The 23,745-nt window shown below is 33.6% G+C and overlaps 4 protein-coding genes across 5 annotated transcripts; 1 reads left to right on the top strand and 3 right to left on the bottom strand.

Moving 5' to 3' along the window:
* The first annotated feature begins 1,392 nt into the window (after window positions 1-1,392).
* On the top strand, window positions 1,393-3,424 carry LOC129799842 (uridine diphosphate glucose pyrophosphatase NUDT14-like). Its single transcript, XM_055844085.1, has 3 exons — window positions 1,393-1,739; window positions 1,803-2,016; window positions 2,774-3,424. Exons 1-3 carry the CDS (start codon window positions 1,421-1,423, stop codon window positions 3,000-3,002), a joined length of 762 nt encoding a protein of 253 aa, XP_055700060.1. The 5' UTR covers window positions 1,393-1,420; the 3' UTR covers window positions 3,003-3,424.
* On the bottom strand, window positions 3,150-11,037 carry LOC129799840 (NADP-dependent malic enzyme). Of its 2 annotated transcripts, XM_055844082.1 has the most exons (6): window positions 10,819-11,016; window positions 10,013-10,352; window positions 6,224-7,261; window positions 5,862-6,156; window positions 5,718-5,738; window positions 3,150-3,711 (listed from the first exon to the last, which is right to left on the bottom strand). In XM_055844082.1, the coding sequence occupies exons 1-6, from the start codon at window positions 10,836-10,838 to the stop codon at window positions 3,542-3,544; spliced, it is 1,884 nt and encodes a 627-aa protein (XP_055700057.1). In that variant the 5' UTR covers window positions 10,839-11,016; the 3' UTR covers window positions 3,150-3,541. The 2 variants fall into 2 exon arrangements, with proteins under 2 accessions (XP_055700057.1, XP_055700058.1); XM_055844083.1 differs by lacking the exon at window positions 5,718-5,738 and having other exon boundaries at window positions 10,819-11,037.
* A 787-nt stretch (window positions 11,038-11,824) lies between these two features.
* Window positions 11,825-21,974, bottom strand: LOC129799839 (suppressor of lurcher protein 1). Its single transcript, XM_055844080.1, has 8 exons — window positions 21,323-21,974; window positions 21,094-21,259; window positions 16,371-16,898; window positions 15,904-15,963; window positions 15,614-15,840; window positions 14,789-14,893; window positions 13,615-13,986; window positions 11,825-13,552 (listed from the first exon to the last, which is right to left on the bottom strand). Exons 1-8 carry the CDS (start codon window positions 21,411-21,413, stop codon window positions 13,047-13,049), a joined length of 2,055 nt encoding a protein of 684 aa, XP_055700055.1. The 5' UTR covers window positions 21,414-21,974; the 3' UTR covers window positions 11,825-13,046.
* On the bottom strand, window positions 17,019-21,132 carry LOC129799841 (uncharacterized). The gene is made up of 5 exons (XM_055844084.1): window positions 20,557-21,132; window positions 20,349-20,493; window positions 20,100-20,285; window positions 17,434-17,665; window positions 17,019-17,370 (listed from the first exon to the last, which is right to left on the bottom strand). Exons 1-5 carry the CDS (start codon window positions 20,584-20,586, stop codon window positions 17,166-17,168), a joined length of 798 nt encoding a protein of 265 aa, XP_055700059.1. The 5' UTR covers window positions 20,587-21,132; the 3' UTR covers window positions 17,019-17,165.
* Window positions 21,975-23,745: the final 1,771 nt, after the last annotated feature.

Raw genomic sequence — 23,745 nt, 5'->3', positions numbered from 1 at the left:
AAAATTTGTTGAGTATCCTACCTAACGTGGTCTGTCATTTGACCGAGCCCCCTAGGAAAAATCATTAAAAATGCTAGGTAGGTTAAGTGTCAATCAATTTAGTTGCAGCAATCGACTCTTCACTAAATTGGGCGATATTTAACTCAAATGGTACCGTCTTGCCCGTTGGGGAATCCAATCTAATATTGCTTCGTAGTCCCCTATAAAACTTAGTCGCGATTTTACATAATAATTTTACACAATTTGGGATATTTGTCAAACTGTTTGCAATATCGGACACTTCTTCTGTCTCTGAAAATTCTCTGAATTTTTGTATAATACAATTTATAAACGTTGTGCAATTCAAAAAGAATCAAAAGAACATCTCATGCAGGGAGAAATGGGACACCTTTGAAAGTGGGGTACCTTTGAAATTGGGATTTTTCACCTATTTTTAAGTAAAACTGAACCTTATCGTGATATGATTTATTAATTTATTTATTTATTTATTTTTTTAATTAGGGGTTCATCAATAAGATGATTGCCCCAGTGATATAATTTAGCTGCATAAACAGATTAAGAAGCTAAATTATATTATGATATGGCTCAGTTCCATTTAAACATAGGAGAAGAATGCCAATTTCAAAGGTGCCCCACTTCCTCCTACGAAGAGATACTGTAGAAAAATCCTTGGAAGAGTTCCGAAAATATATTTGGTGTCCGATATAGCACACAAAGCAATATCTATATTTTTTAAATAACATTTAAATTTATCAAGAGTAATTTTAGAGAAAAAAAAAGCGATAAAGAGTTTTTGCAAGACTATAGGGCTTATATGCAAATGCAACACGTCCGAAATTTGACACATTTCCTCCATATTTTGTGATAAAACCAACCTTGAATTTTAAAATGTTTAAGAGCAAATTACAAAAATTTATTTTGGCGGTAGTACAATTTAGGTGATGACTTTAATGTTTAATCTTATTGGCTAATGGGTTAACAAGAGATAAATTGATTTTTTGCGTGATCGCTTTCGGCTTTCTTTTGATAACTCGTTGGAATTCCTCATAATTTATTTTACTTTTTAGTTTTTGTGTTGATTTTAGAAAATGAATTCATAATAAAGAACTATAATTAATAAAGAATTTTAAATAGTTTATGCTCTTAATAAATTCGAGAGGGTTTGTAAAAAAAACACTTTTTTAAAAATAACCTTGTATTGTTATTTTCTAGAGAATTTTAATAAAATGTAATAAACAAGTTGCATTTGCAGAATGTGCAGAACAAGTAGAATCTTATCAACATTTTCAATATTTGTTGAGAATTTTTTAAATTTATATCTTAGAAGTCTATGCATGGCTTCCTTAGTGACATCTATGTTCTCAGTTCACAATTACCAGTTGTTGCTTGACAATACTGATCAGCTGATAATGATGTAATTATGTATTTGCGCATAATCCAGTTTGTGAAAGGTGCTTTTAGAAAAATTCCTCCAGCACCTTCGGTTGTGAGAGAATTTGGCCAAAGTTATAGATCAAACAGTAGCTCATACCACGCATTTGTTGAAATGGATAAGATTACGGCACTAAGGTATGAGCGTTTGCCTGAGGATTCACCTTATGTAAAACCCTTTCGAATGTACTATACGCAGAATGGTGAAGAAAAGAGTTGGGACTTGCTGAAAGTGCACGATTCCGTTGCTATTATTATTTACAATTCAACAACGCAGAATTTGTTGCTCGTGAAGCAATTTAGGCCAGGTGAGAGAGGAATGCGTGGCATTTGTGGAAGTTTATTGGTAAAAATATACAAATTATTTGCAGCGGTTTATCATGGGGTTATTAGTTCGGCTGAAGGAACTAATCCGACGACCATTGATCTGGAGAAGTATCCACCGCAGTTGGGGATAACAGTTGAGCTTTGTGCTGGAATTGTGGATAAGAGTAAGCCCTTGGTTGAGATAGCCAGGGAGGAAGTGTTAGAGGAAGTTGGATACAATGTTCCAGTTGATAGAATAGAAACTGTCTTGACTTATCGGTTAGTAAAATTTTGTTTTATATTGCCCCAAAGTCCCCAAAGCTAAAAGAAATTGTTCAAAAACAGCAATTTTAACGGGAATAGGGTAGTTTGTAATTCCGGACAACGTGAAATTCCGGACAAATTTCTCAAAATTTACTAAAAACCAATTGAATGATACTAAAAGTACTCTATAATTCCATAATTACTAAATTATTACTAGATTAGTCAAGTATGAACTCTCAAATTGATTTTTTCAGAACTGAAGTGTCCGGAATTTCAAATTTTACTCCATATAAGGAACAAATATCATTGTTTTTCAGTGAAAGCCTTAAAAATCGATTTCCATAAAAAGGACATAAAATAGCATATGTTCTAAATCAGAGGAGTGCAAGAACCGTTTGAAACCGAATAAACGTCAAAATAAGTTTGTTCTCATAGCGTTTTAACCATTGACGTAAAAATTTCATTTGACGTTTGTTCGGTTTCAAACGGTTCTTGCACACCTCTGTTCTAAATTATTACTCGATCTGATTAAAAAATCTAATATCCAGATTGTCCGGATTTTTGCGCTGTCCGAAATTTAGCTCTGTCCGGAATTTAGCGCTGTCCGAAATTTAGCGCTGTCCGGAATTTTGAGCTGTCCGGAATTTCAAATTATACCGATTTTTAAAGAAATTACCAGTGAATTCAATTGTTATTCTATTGAGAATCGCTCCCTACTCCGATTAGTCATACAGTAGGTCTCGTTTTTATTCAAATAATCATTGTATTTTAGGTCAGGCGTTGGTGCTACTGGGGCTCAACAGACCCTCTACTACTGTGAAGTAACAAATGCTGATAAGGTCAATTCCGGAGGTGGTGTTGACGGAGAGATTATCGACGTAGTCGAATTAAATTTAAATGATGCTAGGAATCTTCTAACTCAAGGATCTGTTGTTACAAGTCCTCCAAGTTGCCTTTTAGGAATCCTCTGGTTCCTCACGAACAAAGCTCCTAAACCCTAAAAGAGCTAATTAAAAGACATATTAGATTAATTGACAACCTTTTACCCAAAGCAGTAATTAGAAGGGGGATTTAGAAATTTATATATTTTTTTGTGGGAACATTTATTTAAAACACTAGTCCACTTGTGTTTTCTTCAATGCGACAAACACGTTCTAACGATTACATTTAATCAGAAATTGATTTTGTTTATTTTTTTTTAATAGTTAACACGTTACTTTGTAGAATTATTCTTTTGTTTTTGAAACATAGACTTGAATAAAAAGAACGTTTCGAAATTCCGTTAGTGAAATAAATTAATATCTTATGAAACGTTTTTCCTAATAAAAAAACAAAAAATTATACAATAAATATTGGTAAATGAGAAGACTCTTTTTTCTAACTCTTAATAAATAAATTTGAAAAATAAAATGTGGCACAACTATCAACGTGATATTCTTTTAGAATTATATTGACTTCCTTAAGAGTGAAAATACTGGTCTAAAATTGTTCGACAAATTCTGCAATTTTTTTCTTAAATCTTTTATTCTTAATGCTTTGCTTATTCTTCCCGTTCGGTCAGCTTGGTGGGAACTAGTTCACGTGTCTTGATTTCTGGTGACTTGGGCCATGTCCAAGTGACAGGCATTGAGCTTTCGTAGTTGAAATTGTAGAGTTGATCTAACAGCCATTGTCTCTTATCATGAGGCTCCGGGTACGTTGAAGCAAGTCCTGGAAATCAAATTAAAAAAAACATTAACACAATCTCAAATTTTAAGAGACTTTTGGTACAAGGAGGAAGTGTCTGCTGGAAATGTGTTTGCAAGCATTTGATTTTTTTGTATTTGAAGATGAAAATGAAAATTTTGTATTGAAAAATTGGTTGTAACATTTTGTTTCCGTATTTAATAATTTGTCTTTAGCATCTCGTTTCCGTCTTGAACAATTCGTTTTCAACATTTGGACTTCGTATTCAATATTTCTTCTCATATTTTCGTTTTTGTATTTGAAAATTCATCTCCTGGTTTTCGTTTTCGTCTTCAAGAATTCGTTTCAAATATTTCGGTTTTCGTCTTCAAAAATTCGACTCTAACTTTTCGTTTCCGTCTTCAAAAATTCGTTTTAAACATTTCGTTTTCATCTTCGAAAATTCGTTTCAAACATTCGGTTTTCGTCTTCAAAAAATCATCTCCGAGTTTTCGTTTTCGTCTTCAAGAATTCGTTTGAAATATTTTCATTTCCGTCTTCAAAAATTCGTCTCCTACTTTTCGTTTCCATCTTCAAAAATTCGTTTTAAAAATTTCGTTTTCGTCTTCCAAAATTCGTTTCAAACTTTTCGGTTTTCGTCTTCAAAAAATCATCGCCTAGTTTTCGTTTTCATCTTCAAGAATTCGTTTAATTATTTCGGTTTTCGTCTTCAACAATTCGTCTCCTACTTTTCGTTACTGTTTTCAAATATTCCTCTCCTATTTTTCGTTTCTGTCTTCAAAAATTCGTCTCTTACTTTTCGTTTCAGTCTTTAAAAATTCGTCTCCTACTTTACGTTTTCGTCTTCAAAAATTCGTGTCACACATTTCGGTTTTCGTCTTCAAAAAATCATCTCCTAGTTTTCGTTTTCGTCTTCAAGAATTCGTTTCAAATATTTCGGCTTTCATCTTCAAAAAATCGTCTCCTACTTTTCGTTTTCATCTTCAAAAATTCTTCTCCTTCTTTTCGTTTCTGTCTTCAAAAATTCTTCTCCTGCTTTTCGTATTCGTTTTCAAAAATTCGTCGACTGCTTTACGTTTTCGTTTTCAAAAATTCGTATCAAACATTTCGTTTTTGTCTTCAAAAATTCGTTTCAAATATTTCGTTTCCGTCTTCAAAAATTCGTTTTCGTCTTCGAAAATTCGTTTCAAACATTTTGATTTTGGTCTTCAAGAATTCGTTTCAAATATTTCGGTTTTCGTTTTCCAAAGTTCGTCTTATGCTTTTCGTTTCCGTCTTTAAAAATTCGTCTCCTGGTTTTCGTTTCCGTCTTCAAAAATTCGTCTCTTGGTTTTCGTTTTCGTCTTTAAAAATTTTTCTCCTACTTTTCGTTTTCGTTTTAAAAATTCTTCTCCTTCTTTTCGTCTCCATCTTCAAAAATTCGTTTTAAATATTTCATTTTCGTCTTCGAAAATTCGTTTCAAACATTTTGGTTTTCGTCTTCAAGAATTCGTTTCAAATATTTATATTAAAAAATTTCGGTTTTCGTCTTCAAAATTTTGTCTCTTACTTTTCGTTTCCGTCTTTAAAAATTTTTCTCCTTCTTTTCGTTTTCGTCTTCAAAAATTCGTTTCAAATATTTCGGTTTTCATCTTCTAAAATTCGTTTCAAACATTTCGTTTCCGTCTTCAAAAATTCGTCTTTTGGCTTTCGTTTTCGTCTTTAAAAATTCTTCTCCTACTTTTCGTTTTCGTTTTTAAAAATTCTTCTCCTTCTTTTCGTCTCCATCTTCAAAAATTCGTCTCCTGCTTTTCCTTTCCGTCTTTAAAAATTCGTCTTCTATTTTACGTTTCCATCTTCAATAAATCGTTTCAAATACTTCGATTTTCGTCTTCAAAAATTCGTCTCGAAATAATGTTTAAATATTTAAAAATCAGCAGACATTTCCACCTTGTTTTTTGTAAATATTAGCACAAAAATTTCTGGAGATCTATCTAGGACAAAAAAAAACTTGTTAGACACGTGCTCCCTACACGAATAGTCAAACTTACTTTGGCCACTAGTGCAACTTCCTACAAAATGCAAATAAAATGGAATAAATTGCCCGCAAAAAGCAAAATAAAAATCAGTGCTGAAAAAAATCTACTAAACACTCTAATCTACCAATTTGAAACAATCTAAAGCAATTGATTTACCTTTAACATACGCAAATTTGGTGATACCAATGGCTATGTTCAGGGACACCTCCTTGACACGTGCTAGGTCAGGATACAGAGATCCTTGCATGAGATCCGCTTCGGTGACGCAGTCAGCAAGTTCCTGAGCTGCAATTAGGAACATATCCTCGGGGATATGATGTGTTTCAGTTGCAATAACTCCAAGAGCAATTCCTGGGAAAATATAAGCATTATTGCCTTGTCCCGTGTAGTAAGTCTTCCCGTTGTATTCCACCGGTGGGAATGGAGATCCAGATGCAAATATCACTCGTCCCTAAATGGAAAATTTAATTTAAATGAAACTTGTCGAAATCGGTTTAGAAATAGGGGTTTAGGTTTACCTCTGTGTGTTCGAATGCTTGTGCAGCTGTGCATTCTGCTCTGTCCGTTGGATTTGACAGAGCAAAGATGATCGGTTTGGCATTATTCTCAGCCATTTCTGCCAGGATGTCTCTGGTGAAGAGTCCTGGCTGAGCACTAGCCCCAATCAAAATGCTAGGCTTCACTGTCTTTACAATTTCGAGCAGATCATTCATAGGTTCAACATTCTTCGCATAGTACGCTTTATGTCCTTCGAGATGTTCTCGTCCTTTGACGAGCAGGCCATCAATATCGACCATCCAGATTTTGTTTCTTGCCTCCTCCAGAGTGCATCCCTCTACAATCATTGCTCTGACGCAGAGATCAGCAATCCCAATGGCAGCTTCTCCAGCTCCAACGAAAAGAATCTGATGGTCAGCAAATCTCTTTCCCGTCAGTCGCTTTGAGGCATACAATCCTCCAACAGCTACTGCTGCAGTCCCCTGAATATCATCGTTAAACGTGCAGTAGGAGTGTCGGTATTTGTCCAAAAATCGGAAAGCATTGTGATTTCCAAAGTCTTCAAACTGAATCAGGACATTCTGGCCGTATTTCTTCACAACAGCTCTCATGAATTCATCGATAAATTCATCATAGGCGTCTCCCGTTACCCTTTCTTGCCTCAATCCAATGTACAAGGGATCTTCCAGCAAATCCCTGTTATTTGTTCCGACGTCCAGGAGAATTGGTAAACACTGATGTGGTTTAATTCCTGCGAGGGCAGTGTAGAGTGAGAGTTTTCCCACAGGGATACCCATTCCATTGGCTCCTAAATCTCCTAGACCGAGGATTCTCTCACCGTCAGTCACACAAATTGCTCTGACGTCGGGTTCTGGCCAATTCTTAATCACATCAAATACATGCCCTCGGTCGTTAATTGTGACAAATAGACCTCGAGGACGACGGTAAATCAAGCCAAACTTCTGGCAAGCTAATCCAACCGTTGGAGTATAGACGATAGGCATCATATTCTTAACATTCTCCGAAAGGAGACGGAAAAATAGTCGTTCGTTTCGATCCTTGAAAAAAAAATTGATATTTTAAATTAGATTTATGAAATTTGATTTTTTTAGTATTCTGCAATAAAGGGCTTTTTTTTAAATACTCAAAAATATAATAACCGAGTAAATAAAAATAAACAATCGGCCGATAGAGGAACACGTGCTGCTTTCATACATTTGTATTAGCAATTAATTGTGTCATAGACAGTAGCATGTGCCAAATATTACGCGAAAGTTAAGAAATTTCAATGCACAAGAAAGCATCTATCAACTTTGTAAATAAACCGAATTAAAAAAAGAACTATGACTAACAAAAGCTAACAAGCTTAATTAAGACATTTTACGAGAAATGAGGAAACCCGCCTAAATATTCTATTTGCAACGAACGAAACTGATCCTGTTCTTGACAAGAAATTTTATTTATAGAATTCTTAAAGGCTTTCTCTCCTGAAGTATAAGCTTAAGTGTTAATCTCTTTAAAAGGATGTAATTGATCAAAGGACATTGGGCAAAAATGTTTGTATGCGCATTTTATAGGTAATGGTGTAGAATGAAAAACTACCGATATAACGAGGCCATACCTCTCTATAATACATTAAAAGTAGGGGAGGGTGGGGTAGGTAGTTTCACCCCTAAATTGCAAAATGGATTTTGGGACCATTTTGCAAAAAGATGATAAACAGAAGTAAAACTTTGTATATTATGTGAATTACAGTTGTGTTTAGGGTTAATAAAAATAATAACAATAATCCTTTATTTTTATTAATCTATTGTGGAGAAATTTATTTCACTTGAAAGGCGGAATGTGTAAAAGTCCCCCATTGCGGGGCACTTTCAAGATAAATATGAGGCAATTTTTGAGAAAAATAAAACGTGTTTATAGGAAACTTGCGATACCAGAATTGATTAAAATTACTATTTTAAAGTCTTCTAAGACTCTAAAACCTAAAAATATAATCAAACAAGAACTTTATAACAGAATTTGAACACTAATTGATCATACAGAGAAAATAAAATATCGCTAGAGATTTCCAAGCCTATTTCTCATTAATTGAGCAGTTTTCTTTGAATTTTTATACGAATGAAATGTCTTTTGTAGTGCTAAGCTAATTCTGTACATTGTTGGGTCATTATATCGCTATAGAACATGTCCTTTTTAGTATAACAGTTTTATAATAGTATTTTAAAGTCTTGAATTTTTATAATACTAAAAAAAAATACAATATCTTGCTGAAAACATTCTGAAAATATATTAAAACAATTAAATTCATCATTTTTAAGCACTTAAAAAACACTGAAAGATTATTTTTTTTTTTAATTTTTATTATGAACTTTTAGGAAATACTACTTTCCATAATTTCGAACTTTATCGACAAAACAGCTACAAAACGTTTTCAATGATCATTTTAAGTTAATTTTAATTAAAAAAATTAAATTGTTAGACACTGGAAACTTCTCAGTCTGTTTGCATGAAATTGCCCCTCACGCACTTTCGAAGCTCAAATGAAAATTGTTAGAACCGTCTTAGATTTCATTCAACGCAAAGTGCCTTATAATAATCATAAAACCACTCGTAATTTAATACAATTATGTTACTTCGCTAGATAAGTTCAATAGTTCAGAAATTGTTGAAAATAAAACATTACAAAAAGTTTCATTTTGATGCAGTTTCATAAAATCAATTACAGAATTCAAACGCGAAGCGTCACGAAATTAATTATTTTTATGAATATGGATCTCAGTTATCTCTTCAATAATATAATGGTTCTATCCCATTCCTTTCAAAGGGATAAGAAGAATATGCAAAAATTGAAACTGCTCCGTCGTTAAACTGCCCCACCCTCCCCTATCTGACATACATTTTATAAGATCATTAAAATCGGTTGAATACTTTCGAAACTTAACACATTTCTTGTTAATTGAAAACTTTGATAATCTGGAGTGCCCCTTGCGTTCGACTTGTGAACTTATCTATACCGTCATTTTGTAGGAGTTTTCGAGACCTTTCGATTGAGTATTCATTGATTAAATTCGGTTGACAAATCTCTGAGATATAAGGTTTCAAATTTTGACTTTGAGCCTTTATGTTTTAATGTCCCCCTACGCATGTTATGCATTGTAAAGACAGATGATTTTATGTACATTTCGAGAATATGCAGTCATTTAATGTAGTTTATATTACAATTTATTCTTTCCCTTAAAAAAGCAGTATAAATGCACATATTTCGAATAAGAGATTATTTTTCTTCTACGAAAATTTTTTTTCTGTAGAATATTTCCCCCATATGGTTTAGAATTTTGGTCCCGGAACAAAAGTTGTGTCCTATACCACGGCCGTTACATATACTATGGTAGGGGAGACCGGGGTAGAATTAGACACGTATAGTATTAGGTAGTGGTATCTTACAGTTTACAGTTTACCTTCGAAGACATTTTTTGTACAAATTACATGTAATTAAAAATTTCATTTGGTGGCTAATTCTACCTCGGTCTCCCCTATTAGTCTCATTGGTGGTCACACCATAGACCACTTTTGCCCATATTGTCCTTTCGAAAGCATTACTACATTGTAGACTCTTAATCTTCTTTTAATAGAAAAATGAAGTGTCATAGGTCTAGACTAGATTGCTCTTGGTCTTAACAAGAAATTTTATTTAGGGTTTTACTAATAATTTCCTCTCCCGAAGTGTACGCTTAAGTGTAAATCTCTTTGAAAGTCCACCTTTATTGCAGAATAGAGTAATAATAATTTTAATATTTTGCCCTTACTTGTAAATCTACCAAATATAGGTATTTATTGAGGTCCTCCTTGTATCTATCAATAGATATTTTGCAGAGTTCTAGTTGTTCTTCTTGTGTCTTAAATCTGGCTGGTTGAAGACCATGTATACCCAACACCTGTCTTTCCTCAAGCGTAAAGGCCAATCCTTTATTTAATCGCGGATCTCGCAAGTGGTCAATTCCTTGGAGCATTGAAGGACAAGGAATGTCCCCATTAACTTCATGATATTCACGTTGTGGCACGAGAATATCCTTTTTTCCGGTGCCACATAATGCCAATGTACGACCAAATGCTCCCAAATGCATCTGCTTGTAGAGCGGGTTATTCCTGACAATATACACATTTTAAGATTATATTTAAACCATGGTGTTATTGGAGGTCACAATAATAAAAATGCTAAATCGGAAAATACAATAAAGACACGTTGATTTAAAAATAAACTTTTGGCGATTAAGAATGTCACTCTCAAAGAAGATTTTTTGGATATAGAGAGAGAGATAGGTGATAAAAATGATTTGCCCAGATTAATTTGCTAATATTAGACGCGCAAACAAAAAGAAATTTTTCTTTTTTTTTTTAGTCTCCCGCACAAATATTCCGCGGTATCTGTCGTATTTGTACCACTTTTCTTAATCTTTGCTGTAAATCACACAAATATGCCATTTATTTATTGACTCTTCAAAAGCTCACGAGATTCCCAAGAATAAAAATCGATTAGAGCTCAGAAGGTGATGTAAGAATTTTGCACAAACCATTTCTATAACACAAAAAAAAAATTCATACAAATACGTACAGTATATTACGCGCCATCATTTCAGAAACTTTTAAATTTTAATGCACATCTATTAGTGGATGCTTCTCTTCCGGACTTTTTCCTCCCACAGTCACACTCTAATATGATTTAAAAGCTATAATTGTTGGAGAGCAACGAGCACCCAAGTACAATGCTATCACACCGCCTGATTCTCAAGAGAATGACACACCGTCTGACAAGTCAGAAGGGGAAATTTTTACGCTGACGATTGAGGATATTTGGTATCAGAGACTCGGGTTTGGGCATTAGATATACTGGCGTGGAAATATATCGACTTCTCGATATATTTTCTGCTCGACAGGGTGCTTGAAAAAATCTGGCGAAGCCGACGAAGCATTAGCCATATGAGAAGTTTAAATTGAAAGTATTCACTGAACTTATTACATATTCATGTACATTGATAAATATTGAAATTCTACTGGGCGGAGCACGAATTATTTTCCACTTAAAAATAATTTTTGTAGACATACTTTACAATATAGGGGGAAGTGGGCACCTTTGAAAGTGGGGTACCTTTGAAATTGGGATTTTTCACATATTTTTAAATAAAGTTAAGCCTTATCGTGATATAATTTAGCTACACAAAAAGATTCAGAAGCTAAATTACATTAAGACATGGCTCAGTTTTACTTAAAAATAGATGAAAAATCCCCATTTCAAAGGTGCCCCACTTCCCCCTAAATGGTAGGTAGGGGGAAGTGGGGCACTTTTGAAAGTGGGGCACCTTTGAAATTTGGATTTTTTAAAATCTATTTTCAATACAACAGAGCCGTGTCTTAATGTAATTTAGCTTCTCAATCTGTTTGTGCAGCTAAATTATATCACGATAAGGCTTAACTTTATTTAAAAATATGTGAAAAATCCCAATTTCAAAGGTACCCCACTTTCAAAGGTGCCGCACTTCCCCCTACTGTCGTTTACTAACAAAAGCACATTTGAGAATTTCAAAATATTACATTTTTTTCTTATTTTTTCTCTAATGTGATTTATTTATTTATTTTAAAAGTATCAGTATAACAATTTTTGTTTTATTTACCATAGTTTCTAGCCTGAGCTGTACTCTATATTATTATAGGTTTTATTACAGGTTTTATTTTTAATATCATTTCCATATCCTTTTTTTTTATTAAGAAATTTTCAAAATATTTCTTACTAAATTTCTTCATGCATTGCAATTTTGATAAAAAACATCGATGAAATTTTATATGACTCTGGATATTTTCTATCATATATTTTACTTTCAATGAGTTTTTAGAATTCTTAAAATTGGAAACACTTTAATTTCTACAAGTGAAACCTGTTATATGTTGTGATTAATGTTGTAGTTAAAATTTTTAAAAGTAGAGTTATAGAGGTGTTCCAATGAAAAATGAAAAGTTGAAGGCTTTCCCCTGAATATTTTTTAGTACATGATTTAATACATGTTCTTCTGCGTAATCCTCTATTCTTTTATTTGGGTCTTGTCACGACTGTTTTCTCTGGTCCTCATCGTATTTCAAAACCACCAAACAGTCGCGACAGGAACCAGCAAAAGAAAAGTTGATTACGCAGAAAAAGAGAATAGTCATGTAGTAAAAAATGTTCAGGAGAAAGTTTCCCCTTTTCATTTTTGGAATGGCACTTATTTTTCTTGTTTGAATCAAAACATTTTAATTTCTGAATGTTAAACGTTTTACATATTTTAAAACGTTTACCATTTATCTTTTAAAAATAAGAAAACAACGTGAACTTGTTGAACCTTATTTTGAATTCAAATCTCTGCTTTATAGGGATCTTACCAAAAGTTTCCAAATGCTAATAATAATTATAAGCACATTAATTTCTGAATTTGAAACCTTTTAAATGCTGAGGTTTATGTCATGACTAAAAGTATTAAAAACAAAAAGTCCGCTAAATGAAGTGCTTTAAGAGAGGTTTTTGAATGTCGGTAAACGATAACATTTTGATTTTTAAATTTAAAGTATTCTAAATATTAGATCTTGACATTAAAATTTAGGTTTCTTATGACATTAATAGAGAGATATCTACTTAGATACAATTATTCTTATTTAAAATATGCGTAACCTATGATATTTTTCTTGTACTCTTAAAAGTATAGTTTTTAATTATGTTTTTTAGAAAACGTATTACTAACTGGTCCAATATGGACCACTTCTGAAAAAACATTAAGAAACATCGTCACAATTGCAAAATACAATTGCTAAAAATTAAATAATTTGAATAGCTACAAAAACCAAAAGAATTACAGTATTTAATTTTGATCCGCAACCCCTGGATCCTACCTCATTGTTGAGTTCCGTAGTTACTTTATCAGTTTCAAAAATATAAAATCCTTTAAACCCTGTTCCGTCTAGCAAATTATTTGATTTGAAAAGGATTCTAAAGAATTTCCCATCAGATTTTATTGTAAAGCCTTTCATCTGACCACAGAATCTAGGGTACTTCCTGTCCATTGTTTCGAAGTTCGAAAACTCCAGATAATCACTAGCTGAGTCTAAATTGCATGGGAAAACACCTTCTACATCAAAATAGGTAAATCTTATTGCTACTTTTTCCATTGCAGTACCGTAGAAATAGTAATAACATTCAATATTTTTTGGATAGGATCCTGGATAGTTTGGAGAATGAAACCATCCACTTTTCACATTTGTACTGTTGTAAGAAAAGGAGCAGGGATGATCTATCAGTTGATATCCAGTAGATATTCCAAAATCTAATTGAGGATAAAAGGAATGTTATTGAACTTGTTGTATAAATTTTATTAGGGAGTCTTACTCTTCAAAAAAGCGTATTCAGCCTTAAATCCTTTATTTCTGTTACTAAGGTGTGTCCCTTGAAATTCCAGCAGCAATGTAGGTCCACTTGACATTATTGGTTTTGGCATTATTCCACCACAGAGGACATCAATGAGCTTGTAATTGTCCTTTTGTGGTTCATATACCTCAATTATGTCTTCTTCGCCGCAGTCCTTTCCTTTTCTTGGAGGGAAATTAAATTCACTGAAAGTCACTTGAACCCTCTCTTGGTCCTTGCCTTGGAATTCATACCGGCAGGTTGTTTTGCTTGAGTAAGATCCTAAATACTGAGGTGATTGAATTGTTCCTTTTGGAGACACTGATGACTGCAGCGTCATATCACAGTTTGATCCTTTAAAAGGGAAATCATTTTCTGAAGTTTACATTGAAATATATTTACAAATATTTTTTCTAATTAGTATAAAGCCCTAAATAGACTGAGGCTGATCCTCGAGAATACTTAGCTAATACACTGAGTGTTTATGATAATACTCCAATGAAAGATGAAAAGGGTAAAATATTTTTTTTTAGTACATGAATTGTTCTCATGTGCTTCTGCATTATCAAAGTTTTGCTTGTGATGGTTCTTGTCGCGACTGTTTTCCATAATTCTCGTCGTGTGTTCCAAAACCGCCAAGAAATCGTGACAGGAACCAATCCAGAGAAAATTCAATGATGCTAAAAGACATTAGAGCAGTCATGTACTAAAAAAAATGTTTTCCCCCTTTTCAGTTTTCATTGGAATAGCACGAAAAGTTAAAGGAAATAGAGGTCTTTTCCATTAAATTCCTTTACTTGATTGATTATCACTAAAAATTTACTAGATAATTGTTCTCGAGGATCATTTTGTCTATTTGTGCCTTAAACATTTGGTGCTATTCCAATGAAAAATAAATAGGCTTTTTAGCACTTTACAACTGTTCTCAAGTGCTTCTGCATTATCGACTTTTCTTCGTGTTGGTTCCCGTCACAACTGTTCCGTGGGTTTAGAACACAGCAAGGACTGGAGAAAACAGTCGATACAGGAACCAATAGGAAGAAAAGTCGAAAATTCAGAAGTACTTGACAACAGTAAAGTACTAAAAAAAAATGTTCATTTTTTCTTTAGAATAGCTTCATTCAAGTGGTCAATAATTCAATCTAAATTATCTTACCATAAGATTTGACATTTGGTAGTGATCTGTGTTGATTTACAATAACTTGACTTTCAGTGGTTAGAATAGTTGGTAAAGTAGTCTTCACAGAATATTGGTTATCTTCTGAAAGTTTAAGAAAGCAAACTTAGTTTCTGAAACATCTTTGCTGTTGTTGTTTTGTTTAGAATTTTAGTTATGAACTGAGTATGGGATGTTCTAAATAAGCTCCGCCCATAAATAATTTTAGAATACGCCCCTTTTAGAAATTGCGTTTAGAATGACGAAGCACAGTTCTTGTAACATCATAATGATGTCAAGGAAAAAATACGTAGTTAGATCTTATACAGGGGAAGGGTGTATTTCTTTTAATAGTTTCTGTTAAAAAGGATATGGCCTATTTTTCAGTTGATCCTTCTTGAATTCTGAAATAATCGGAACAGTACAAGAATGATTCGATGTTGTATACCTCACAAGTGTCACAAACATTAAATTGACTCTCAGTAGGGGAAAGGGCGTACATTCGGACGACTCAAGCTTCGGACAACTCAAGCTCCGGACAATTCAAATTTTTCTCTATGTTTCTTATGAATTTCACCAATATAACTTTTAGAATTTGAGGTATTATATTAGCTATTAAAATATAATATAACAATGGGAAAAATTCATGTATAACACATAAAAAAGATGAATTGTGCGAAGCTTAAATCATCCGAAGGTAGAGCGCTCTCCCTACATGTTTAAAGGGAGGCGTGGCCTAAAACTATTAATAGGCGGAGTTTACTCAGAAGGATTTATATCTTTTCTAAGCAGTTAATAAAATACAAACATAGATATTGTTCTTACTCAAAGTATTAACTTTTTCCACTCGTTCTTCAATTTCAATAAATCTATATTTAGCACTGAAGCCATAAGATGTGTCATTTGAACTTGTTTCAAATTCAATTAAAAGGAACGGTCCGGTACTTAGAATTCTCTTATTCCACTTTACATCGCAAAAGACATCAATTGTTGTGGATTTGTTGAGTATCTTACTATCGTACACAGTTATCTTATCCAAGTGATTGATGCAGCTAAAACGACATTTTATTTTATTAAAAATGACTTAGATAAAAATGAAAATATTAAAAACTAACCTGCGATTATCTCTCTGAAGAATAATGCCGTCAAATATGATTTCCACGCGATTTTGTTGTCTGAAAAATTGTTTTGATAATGCTTTAGGTTTTGGTAATGTGGAGAATCTTAAGTCGAGAGATGATGTAATGTAATTATAATCAAAATAATAAACAGATTGCATTTTCATCAGTTTTATGACCAACGCACAATAACTTTTGTTTCTAAACATGTTTTCAAAATTTCCCATGAGAATGAGCGAGATGACTAGATCAAGATCTCACTCACTCTCATTGAAATGTCAAAAACATGTTTACTAAACAAAAGTTATTGTGCGTTGGGCATTAGAATAATCCGTCTCTAAGTTTAAGTCGAGAAACGGCTTAGTTAGTGGGAAAATGATGGGAATTTAGTGAAATCATTAGTTTGATTATAATTTAATTAAGCCTTCTCTGGGCTTAAGTCGTAAGTGTGTCTAGGGCATTACCTTCCGATGAACTTGTAGAGGCATTTAACATGGCTGGGGTATTTTGCTGGAAATCTAGGTGAATAGAAGTTCCTAAATTTTGCATTTTCATATTTGTTTTCCCTGACAAATGTTGTGGAATGTGGCAAAAATTGGTAATCACAGTATGTTGTAGATAGCAAGTTTCCGGTTGTCCGGTAAATCTCCTTGCTGATGTATCTAAATTTTCCGGAAATTGAGAAGTTTTCACTGGAAAATGTACTGATATTGTGATGAAATATTTGAATGGCCATAACAGAATCTGAGCTAAAAATTGCCTTTTTCAGCAAAAGAATATGAAAAATGTTTCCTTCGACCAATTTTACTCTTTTCTTGTCTGAAATTTTTGAGGATTGTAGTGTATTTGTGTCCTTAATCTTAAATCCCGTTGTTGTGTTATTGCTGAAGTAAAGTGTTGCATTTTGAGAGCAAATAACATCTTCATAGGGAGTTGTGTCTGTTATAATGGTGTTCTTGAGATGTGGATAAATCCGAATTTCGTCCAAGCACCTATAAATAAAAGCAATTTGCTGATGAATTTCTCAAACAAAGTATAATGATGATAGATCAAGGCTAAAGTGTACATAGTGCAACAGATGTTCAATTAATTTGGTTTTTCAAAAGACTTGATACCACAAAACTCAATAAATTTATTTGATATAAAACTTATACATTACCCTTTGCATTTTACATCATAAGAGAGACTTTTCTTAAAAGCTAAAAAAATTTCATAAATTGTTTATAATATGGTTTAAAAGCAAACTCTTTTTTTTTAAATTACATAGTATTTTCCATAGCTTTGGTCTTCATGCGCTTGCGAAAACCACCAATAATTTTGCAGAAAGCCGGATATTCAATCATAGCAGGACCATGACAATTAAATCCTGGTCCAGTTCCTTTAGCAATTGGAGCTTCTTGTAGAGCACTTTCAGCTTCGTTGGAAGAAAATTTGTCTCCAAAGTTCATTAAATCGTTCTTGAGGCTGGAAATATTTAGAATTATTTTATTAAGTGATATTTTGCATATTGCGAGAATGAAACCTAACCGATCGTGACTAATCAATCCTGTACGAGTTTTATCCCATTTACTCAAAGCCTCGAGGAGCACATCCTCAGGATCTAGCTCTATGGTCTTGTAGCCAAGAAGTACGACAAAAGCATCAAAGTCCAGGGGATCAATTGCTTCAGATAGCATCTGGGCGACTTGATCATCGGATATTTCTTGACCTAGAGTTCCATAGGTGCTCTTTAAATCTTCAGCGTCGATAACTCCGTCACCTGGGTTTAAACCAGATTTAGTGACCTTTAGTATAATGGTTAAATTTTAAAAAGAAAACTTTGTTTGATAATTAAGCCCAAGTAGCACAATTTAGTTAGAATAATGTTATTTGAACACTCGCAATTTCTAAAAACCTGCAATGGCTGAAACTTACGTCTTATTGACGTAAATCTTACCGAGAGTTTCGTAAGTCGTCTATACTGACTTTCGAATGAAAGATTTTATCTTTAACAAATTTGAAGTAAAAACAACGTAATATTTGAGTAAGAGAGTGACTACAATTTAAAATTACCCCAAGTTGTTGAGCGTATGGCCTATTCGACACATGTCAACCCAGTCGACGGCTATAACCCACCAATCCTAATCCTTTATTCCTTTGATACGCCCAGCTTGTACCAATCCTTATGGGTCCTGAAAGGTTGCTTTGGGGCTGTTATTGCCAGGTAACTATCCTCAGTCTACAGTGAGTGAGCATCAATCGCCGTGGACGGTCCACTCTCGTGAAGTTTGTGATTTTACATCAGGTGAGCCCACCAGGGCTTCCAAAAGCTTTTCTGTGACGTTCTAATAACGTTTTCATTACCTAATTTTTACACAATTGCAATATTTTGCTACTTAAATGGATATAATTTAAGGTTTCTTATTGAAGATGTGTTACCGAAAAATATAAAACTCTTTTTACTGCTCGAGCTCCACGGAAAGAGCAGTATAATCCCTCGATTTTTTCACCCTCCCCCCGGAGACCTCTTTTGTCAACTTTTGTTTCAGACGATTTCTGAGAAATGTCGTCGCGCTGTTTATCCATCTGTCCGTCCGGCTGTCGCCAGCACTAGAGACCAAACGGTTAGAGATAGCGAATTGGCATCCATAAGTTGACCCATGGATCTTTAATATGCCCCTTATTTTTCCCCCACCCCTCCATTTCCCCTAAGAAAACAGTTTTTTTTGGATTGCTCGAAAACCCGTCGTGCGATTTTTTTTCATTTTGGATATGTTTTAGGGAGCACCCAGGTGAACGTTCGACGATTTATGAAAATACCGTTGAATCATTCCTAATAACGGTTTTCAAGGTCAAAAGTTAAAAAAGACACAAGAGAGCGTATTTATCAGGCGAATGGGGCCATGTTTGGGGTCGTTGGAAAGGTCTTGGAATTTCCTATGAAATAAAACTCATTCCAATCGGTTCTGAACCGGTAATAAACCGGTTCATAGTTCATAACTAATTTTTATCTGAAAATCAATTCTATTACTTTTAAAACTATTTTGGGGGATATTTTGAGTGATTTATGAATCAGTTCAAATCGGTTGAGAACCGGTAAACGGTAAATGATGGGAAAGTACTTTTGAGGTGTTGCATCTAAGTTACGAGTTCGAGCATTTCGCAAAGCCTGGCATGCTTTGACAACGCTTTTTAGTCTAAGCTTTGTATGGCTACTAAGTATGGCTACTAAGTACTTATTAAGCACTTAATAAGAGCTTAATTTAATGCTATGCCTTTAATTTTAAGTAGTTGTAGAACAATAAATTTCTTTACAAATGTATGGAAAATACCCAAAAAGCAAAATAGCTGCTTTGTAAAACCACTACTTTTTGAAGAGTCTTTTAGTGAACCTTTACAAGGCTTAGGGTCGTAGGAACACCTCTTCGACTGTGCAATTTCAGTGTATTTTTTTCAATCTTGAATTTTAAATAGAAATGCTCATTAAAATTCAAGAACCAGGTGACATTAGCTCGTTTACAAGTACCTATTTGTTCAATTCGAATAGCACACGGTATTTTTGATAGTGAGACATTCCGGAATAATGTGTGATATTATTTAAATAAGTGGGTAGGGTCGAATGAACACCTTTTCGACAGGGATTCCCTATTAACTCTTTTGTCAAAATCTTGTAATTTATTTGAAGTATCTAACAAAATGTAAATAATATGACGTTTTTTTCTTATTCTGTTTTCTGATAAGGATAGGTGTTTAAATTTTGTATTTCAAAAGGTACAGAGTAGGGTGTCAATAAGTCCTGATCTGATACGACTTCTTAAAGTATCAATAGGTGTTCCTTTCAGCCTATATGCAATTCAGGTTTTAGGTCCCTTAAGAATGCACCACTTGTAGCAGTTTCACTGACGGAACCAAGAGCCTTACTAGAGAAATCTACAAGACTATATTAAGAAAACATTGACTCTTTGGGAGATAGTCCAAATAACACCTGACCTTGTATTACCCTTGTTTTACTTTGTTAGATAAAATTCCGAAAGTTATGAAAAAGATTAAAAAAAAAATGTTTTTTTCTTGGGATGATACATTTTCGCTGATAAAAACTTGAGATAGTCCTGATATCGCGCTACTTTGACGTTTGCAAATAGGTTCAGTATGTTTAACCATCAACTGGGTTAGCGATTGTCGAATATGTCATCCGTTTTTAAAAATTAAATTACCGTTCAAGTCAAACAAGTTAAAAGCTTCTTTAAGTTCGATTATCTTCCTTTCGTCCAAGTCACGTAGAGCATTTATGTCTCCTGCTTTAACAGCTACGGGAACTTCGTAGGGTTGGTTCTCGTCCGGAAGGGTCATAGGGGCATCGTTAAGGATCTCATCTAGCAATGTTGCAGCAACAGATTTTTCTGTTCAGTAGATAAAATCTATGTAGATTTATTGGTCGTTTGAAAGGATAAATAGGATATTACTTTCACCAGAATCGGAAATCTCACTAGGGTCCTCTTCATGAACGGTGTCCTCTTGCTGAGGAGCAGGGGCTTCACTAGGTTCACTGATCTTAGCTAATTCTCCAGGATCTTCTGTTTTGGAGGCCTTCCTTGAGCCTTTCTTTTTCTAAAAATAGAACGTATAAAACTGATAAAATGTCCATTAAAATTTTTTAAAAAACAATTTTACTTTTTTCTTCGATTCTTCACCATCAGCCATTTCGATTAAATTTTCCAAGCACTACAACTTTTTAGTAAATTATTGCATTTATTAACTTCATGGCACTTAATAGAGACACTTTTTATCGCGCAACACTGAGGTGCACTCTTTCGAGGCTCTATCGATGATTATTCACTCAATTATGAAAATAAATTTCCAGTGAAGCTGCCTTATATACCAATCTCACATCATTTAGATAGCAACTATCCCGGGAGTTTCCCATATTCACTTAGGCTGGTGAATATTTTTGTGGTACCATGCGGTGACATCAATAAATGTGACGAATTTGCATTAATTAGGAAACTTATTAATAAATTTCCGTATAGCATATGTACCTAAGATTTTTTTTTAAATAAAAGAACGCACTAAAATTACACCGTTTTGCTTGATGTTGCGTGGGAGTGCAAAAATAGGATCATGAGCAGGGGAACGGTCTCTCCGCCCCAAAGTAAAAGTGATTAATTGATGTTCAACATGATGAATACTACAAGGAAATCCGGAACTTACTCTTGGCGCAATTCAATATCCAGAAATCTCAATTCAACTATCTCATTGCTCGCTGCCACAATAAAGATTATTATGCACTCGGTGTTATTGGGCAAATCTTGGGGCATTATTTCAAAATTGCCCCATTCGAGTCCTTCAGTCTCTGAATACCTCAAACAATGACAAACTGCAAAGATATCAGAGGAAATTTATTCACAAGAACATTTAAAATAAAAATAAGAAAAATTACTATTGTGCTCAGAAGAAAATTGATTAGTGAATGAAGTCATCACTAGTGCTACTAAAAGACACAGAATCACAAGATGAATAGTTGAGAGCATTGTCTGTCTAATAATATTTTCACAATATTGTCTATTTTTTTTTACTACGAGTCAGAATTCCTTAGGACAAGCTCAGGAAGGAGAATGTTTTGTTGTGTATTCATTCAATAAATACGGTTGAATGAACTTTACACTGTCCTTTGATCTAATGTATAACGTACAAATCTGTACACGCTTAATTGAACTGCATATAATGCATTATTGGGGGAAGTATCCCCTGTTCATGAGTGTCTGGACAATGTGCAGCTCATCAAATTGCCAAATAATCAAACCACAAATATTATTAAATTGGTGCAAATGATTCGATTTGTCCATTAAAAGATTACTACTTAACTTCACATTCACCACGCTTTATTTACACAAAAAACATATATTTGAAAATTTATATTTTTATTCATTTTATTTTTTGATAACAAAAGTATCAAATAATTATCACTTTGATTAATTTACTATTTTCATGAATAAATTCCCGAAATATTTCTTAAAATCAAATTTCTCTGTTGAGAAAAGCTCAGCTGAAAATTACACCGAACCACTTGCTTTCACAATATGTTTACTACTAATTGCCTTTGTCGATCCACCTGCAACAATTGCTTCTAATTATAAATATTCCTGAGGTTGATTTCTCTTCCTGACAGTAGATGGCATTGCAAAGTGTCCTGAGATTGCCTTTGAAAGGGAAAAGTGATTATATTATATGAGATGCAGTAGCAGAGCATTCTGGCTTTGCGAAATGCTCGATATGCTCGAACTCGTGACATGCTACCTTAAAAGTATTTTTACATAAAAAACCTTAAAAAGTTTTAGCGATTTGTACTGGTTCATTATCGGTTTACAAACGATTTTAACCGATTTATAAATGACTCAAAAGATTGCCCAGAATAGCTTAGGAGAGTGTAATTGAATTTCTAATAAAAAAAATACTTATTGATTTATAACTGGTTTATAATTGATCGAAATTGATTCAGTTTTATCGGTAATTCCAAAACCTTTCCAACGACCCCAAATATGATACCATTCGGTTAAGAAATGCGCTCCTTAGAACATTTTAAATCTTTAATCTTGAAAAAAAAAAAACGTTATTAGAAATGATTCAATGGTATTTTCGTATAAGGACGAAATATCTGCCTAGGTACAGAGATGTGCAAGAACCGTTTGAAAACTTGTACGTCAATGGTCAAAACCAACCTCCTGGCAAGTTACCTGAAATTTGAAGCCACTTTCTCATACTTCGATTTAAATTTATATGGGAACTTTTTTGCACTCGCTACCGTTATGCTAAATATTTAAAAAGTGAGAAGTTTTTCCGTATTATAAGATGCCTTTCCGTATGGAAGGATAAAATATACTAAATTTTTGTTTAAATTCGTTTTTTCCTCGGAGCACTGTGAGCTGAATCTGAGATCAATTTAGGAAATTGGCTTCAAATACCTCCATATAAAAAGTCAACTTGCCAGGCGCTTGGTCAAAACTATTTTGACGTTTATTTGGTTTCAACAGTTATTGCAGAACCCTGATCTAAAACATATCGAAAAATGGAAAAAAAAATCACACGACACGTTTCCAAACATGTTTTTGATGGGAAGAGGAGTGTTGGTGAGGTAATGGGTAATGAGGGATATGTTAATGGTCCCAAGGTCGACTTAAGGAGGGTCCCCGATGGTCTCAAGTCTCGATCTCTAAATGTTTGACTTCTAAAAGAGTAGTAACGCCCTGACTGATATTTTAGTGATATTTTTACTGATTGATTATTTTACAAATATAGAAATTAATATTTGCACTGATCTAAATCGATTTTTAGTCCTAACAAAAAACGTTTTTATCAAATCGAAATAGATAGATAATTTCCTCCCAAGTGAATGTTTTACTGATCTTCTTTACCAAATTAATGATCACAAAAGCTTTTGCAATTTTTATATTTACCGGTTTGCGACCAATTTAAACCGATTGAACCGATTGAGTCAATTGAACTGCAACTAAATTTAGATCGATATAACTGTGAAACCGTTCAGGACAGTAGGCTCAAATTTAGCATAAAGTTGGTTCATTTTATTAGTTACAAGCCCACAACAGTCTTTATGAAAATTTTTTGTGAGCTTTTTTTTATCCGTAATGGCACTCACACATGATGGCGCAATTGCTCTATATTTGACCGGAAAAGTTCCAATGGTTATCTTTAGGTCCCTTCAAAACTTGAATGGGATTAAATCATTTAATTTCAAAACAACTCGATACAGGGTTACTGCCAGTATTATAAAGCTCTATGGTGGATGCCGAAAAAAATTGCATCATTGCCAACCATCGTCCTTAAGGTTCTTGAGATGACAAATGG

This window comes from Phlebotomus papatasi, chromosome 1 (assembly GCF_024763615.1).
Source record: "Phlebotomus papatasi isolate M1 chromosome 1, Ppap_2.1, whole genome shotgun sequence".
Classification (NCBI taxonomy): domain Eukaryota; kingdom Metazoa; phylum Arthropoda; class Insecta; order Diptera; family Psychodidae; genus Phlebotomus; species Phlebotomus papatasi.
This window is presented reverse-complemented; position numbering and strand designations above follow the sequence as displayed.

Excerpts from the sequence above, each read along its gene's own strand:
- LOC129799842 (XM_055844085.1), top strand. The coding sequence starts at position 1,421 with ATGTATTTGCGCATAATCCAGTTTGTGAAAGGTGCTTTTAGAAAAATT. Across the intron at positions 1,740-1,802 it reads CGTGAAGCAATTTAGGCCAG|CGGTTTATCATGGGGTTATT; the intron begins GTGAGAGAGGAA and ends AATTATTTGCAG. Across the intron at positions 2,017-2,773 it reads GAAACTGTCTTGACTTATCG|GTCAGGCGTTGGTGCTACTG; the intron begins GTTAGTAAAATT and ends ATTGTATTTTAG.
- LOC129799840 (XM_055844082.1), bottom strand. The coding sequence starts at position 10,838 with ATGATGGCGCGTAATATACT. Across the intron at positions 7,262-10,012 it reads TATATTTGGTAGATTTACAA|GATCGAAACGAACGACTATT; the intron begins GTAAGGGCAAAA and ends TTTTTTTTCAAG. Across the intron at positions 5,739-5,861 it reads CAAATTTGCGTATGTTAAAG|GAAGTTGCACTAGTGGCCAA; the intron begins GTAAATCAATTG and ends TGCATTTTGTAG.
- LOC129799841 (XM_055844084.1), bottom strand. The coding sequence starts at position 20,586 with ATGGCTGATGGTGAAGAATCGAAGAAAAAA. Across the intron at positions 20,494-20,556 it reads GTGAAGAATCGAAGAAAAAA|AAAAAGAAAGGCTCAAGGAA; the intron begins GTAAAATTGTTT and ends TTCTATTTTTAG. Across the intron at positions 17,666-20,099 it reads TAACTTGTTTGACTTGAACG|GTGACGGAGTTATCGACGCT; the intron begins GTAATTTAATTT and ends GTTTAAACCCAG.
- LOC129799839 (XM_055844080.1), bottom strand. The coding sequence starts at position 21,413 with ATGCTCTCAACTATTCATCTTGTGATTCTGTGTCTTTTAGTAGCACTA. Across the intron at positions 21,260-21,322 it reads ATTTTCTTCTGAGCACAATA|TTTGTCATTGTTTGAGGTAT; the intron begins GTAATTTTTCTT and ends ATATCTTTGCAG. Across the intron at positions 14,894-15,613 it reads GGAAAAAGTTAATACTTTGA|AAGATAACCAATATTCTGTG; the intron begins GTAAGAACAATA and ends TTAAACTTTCAG.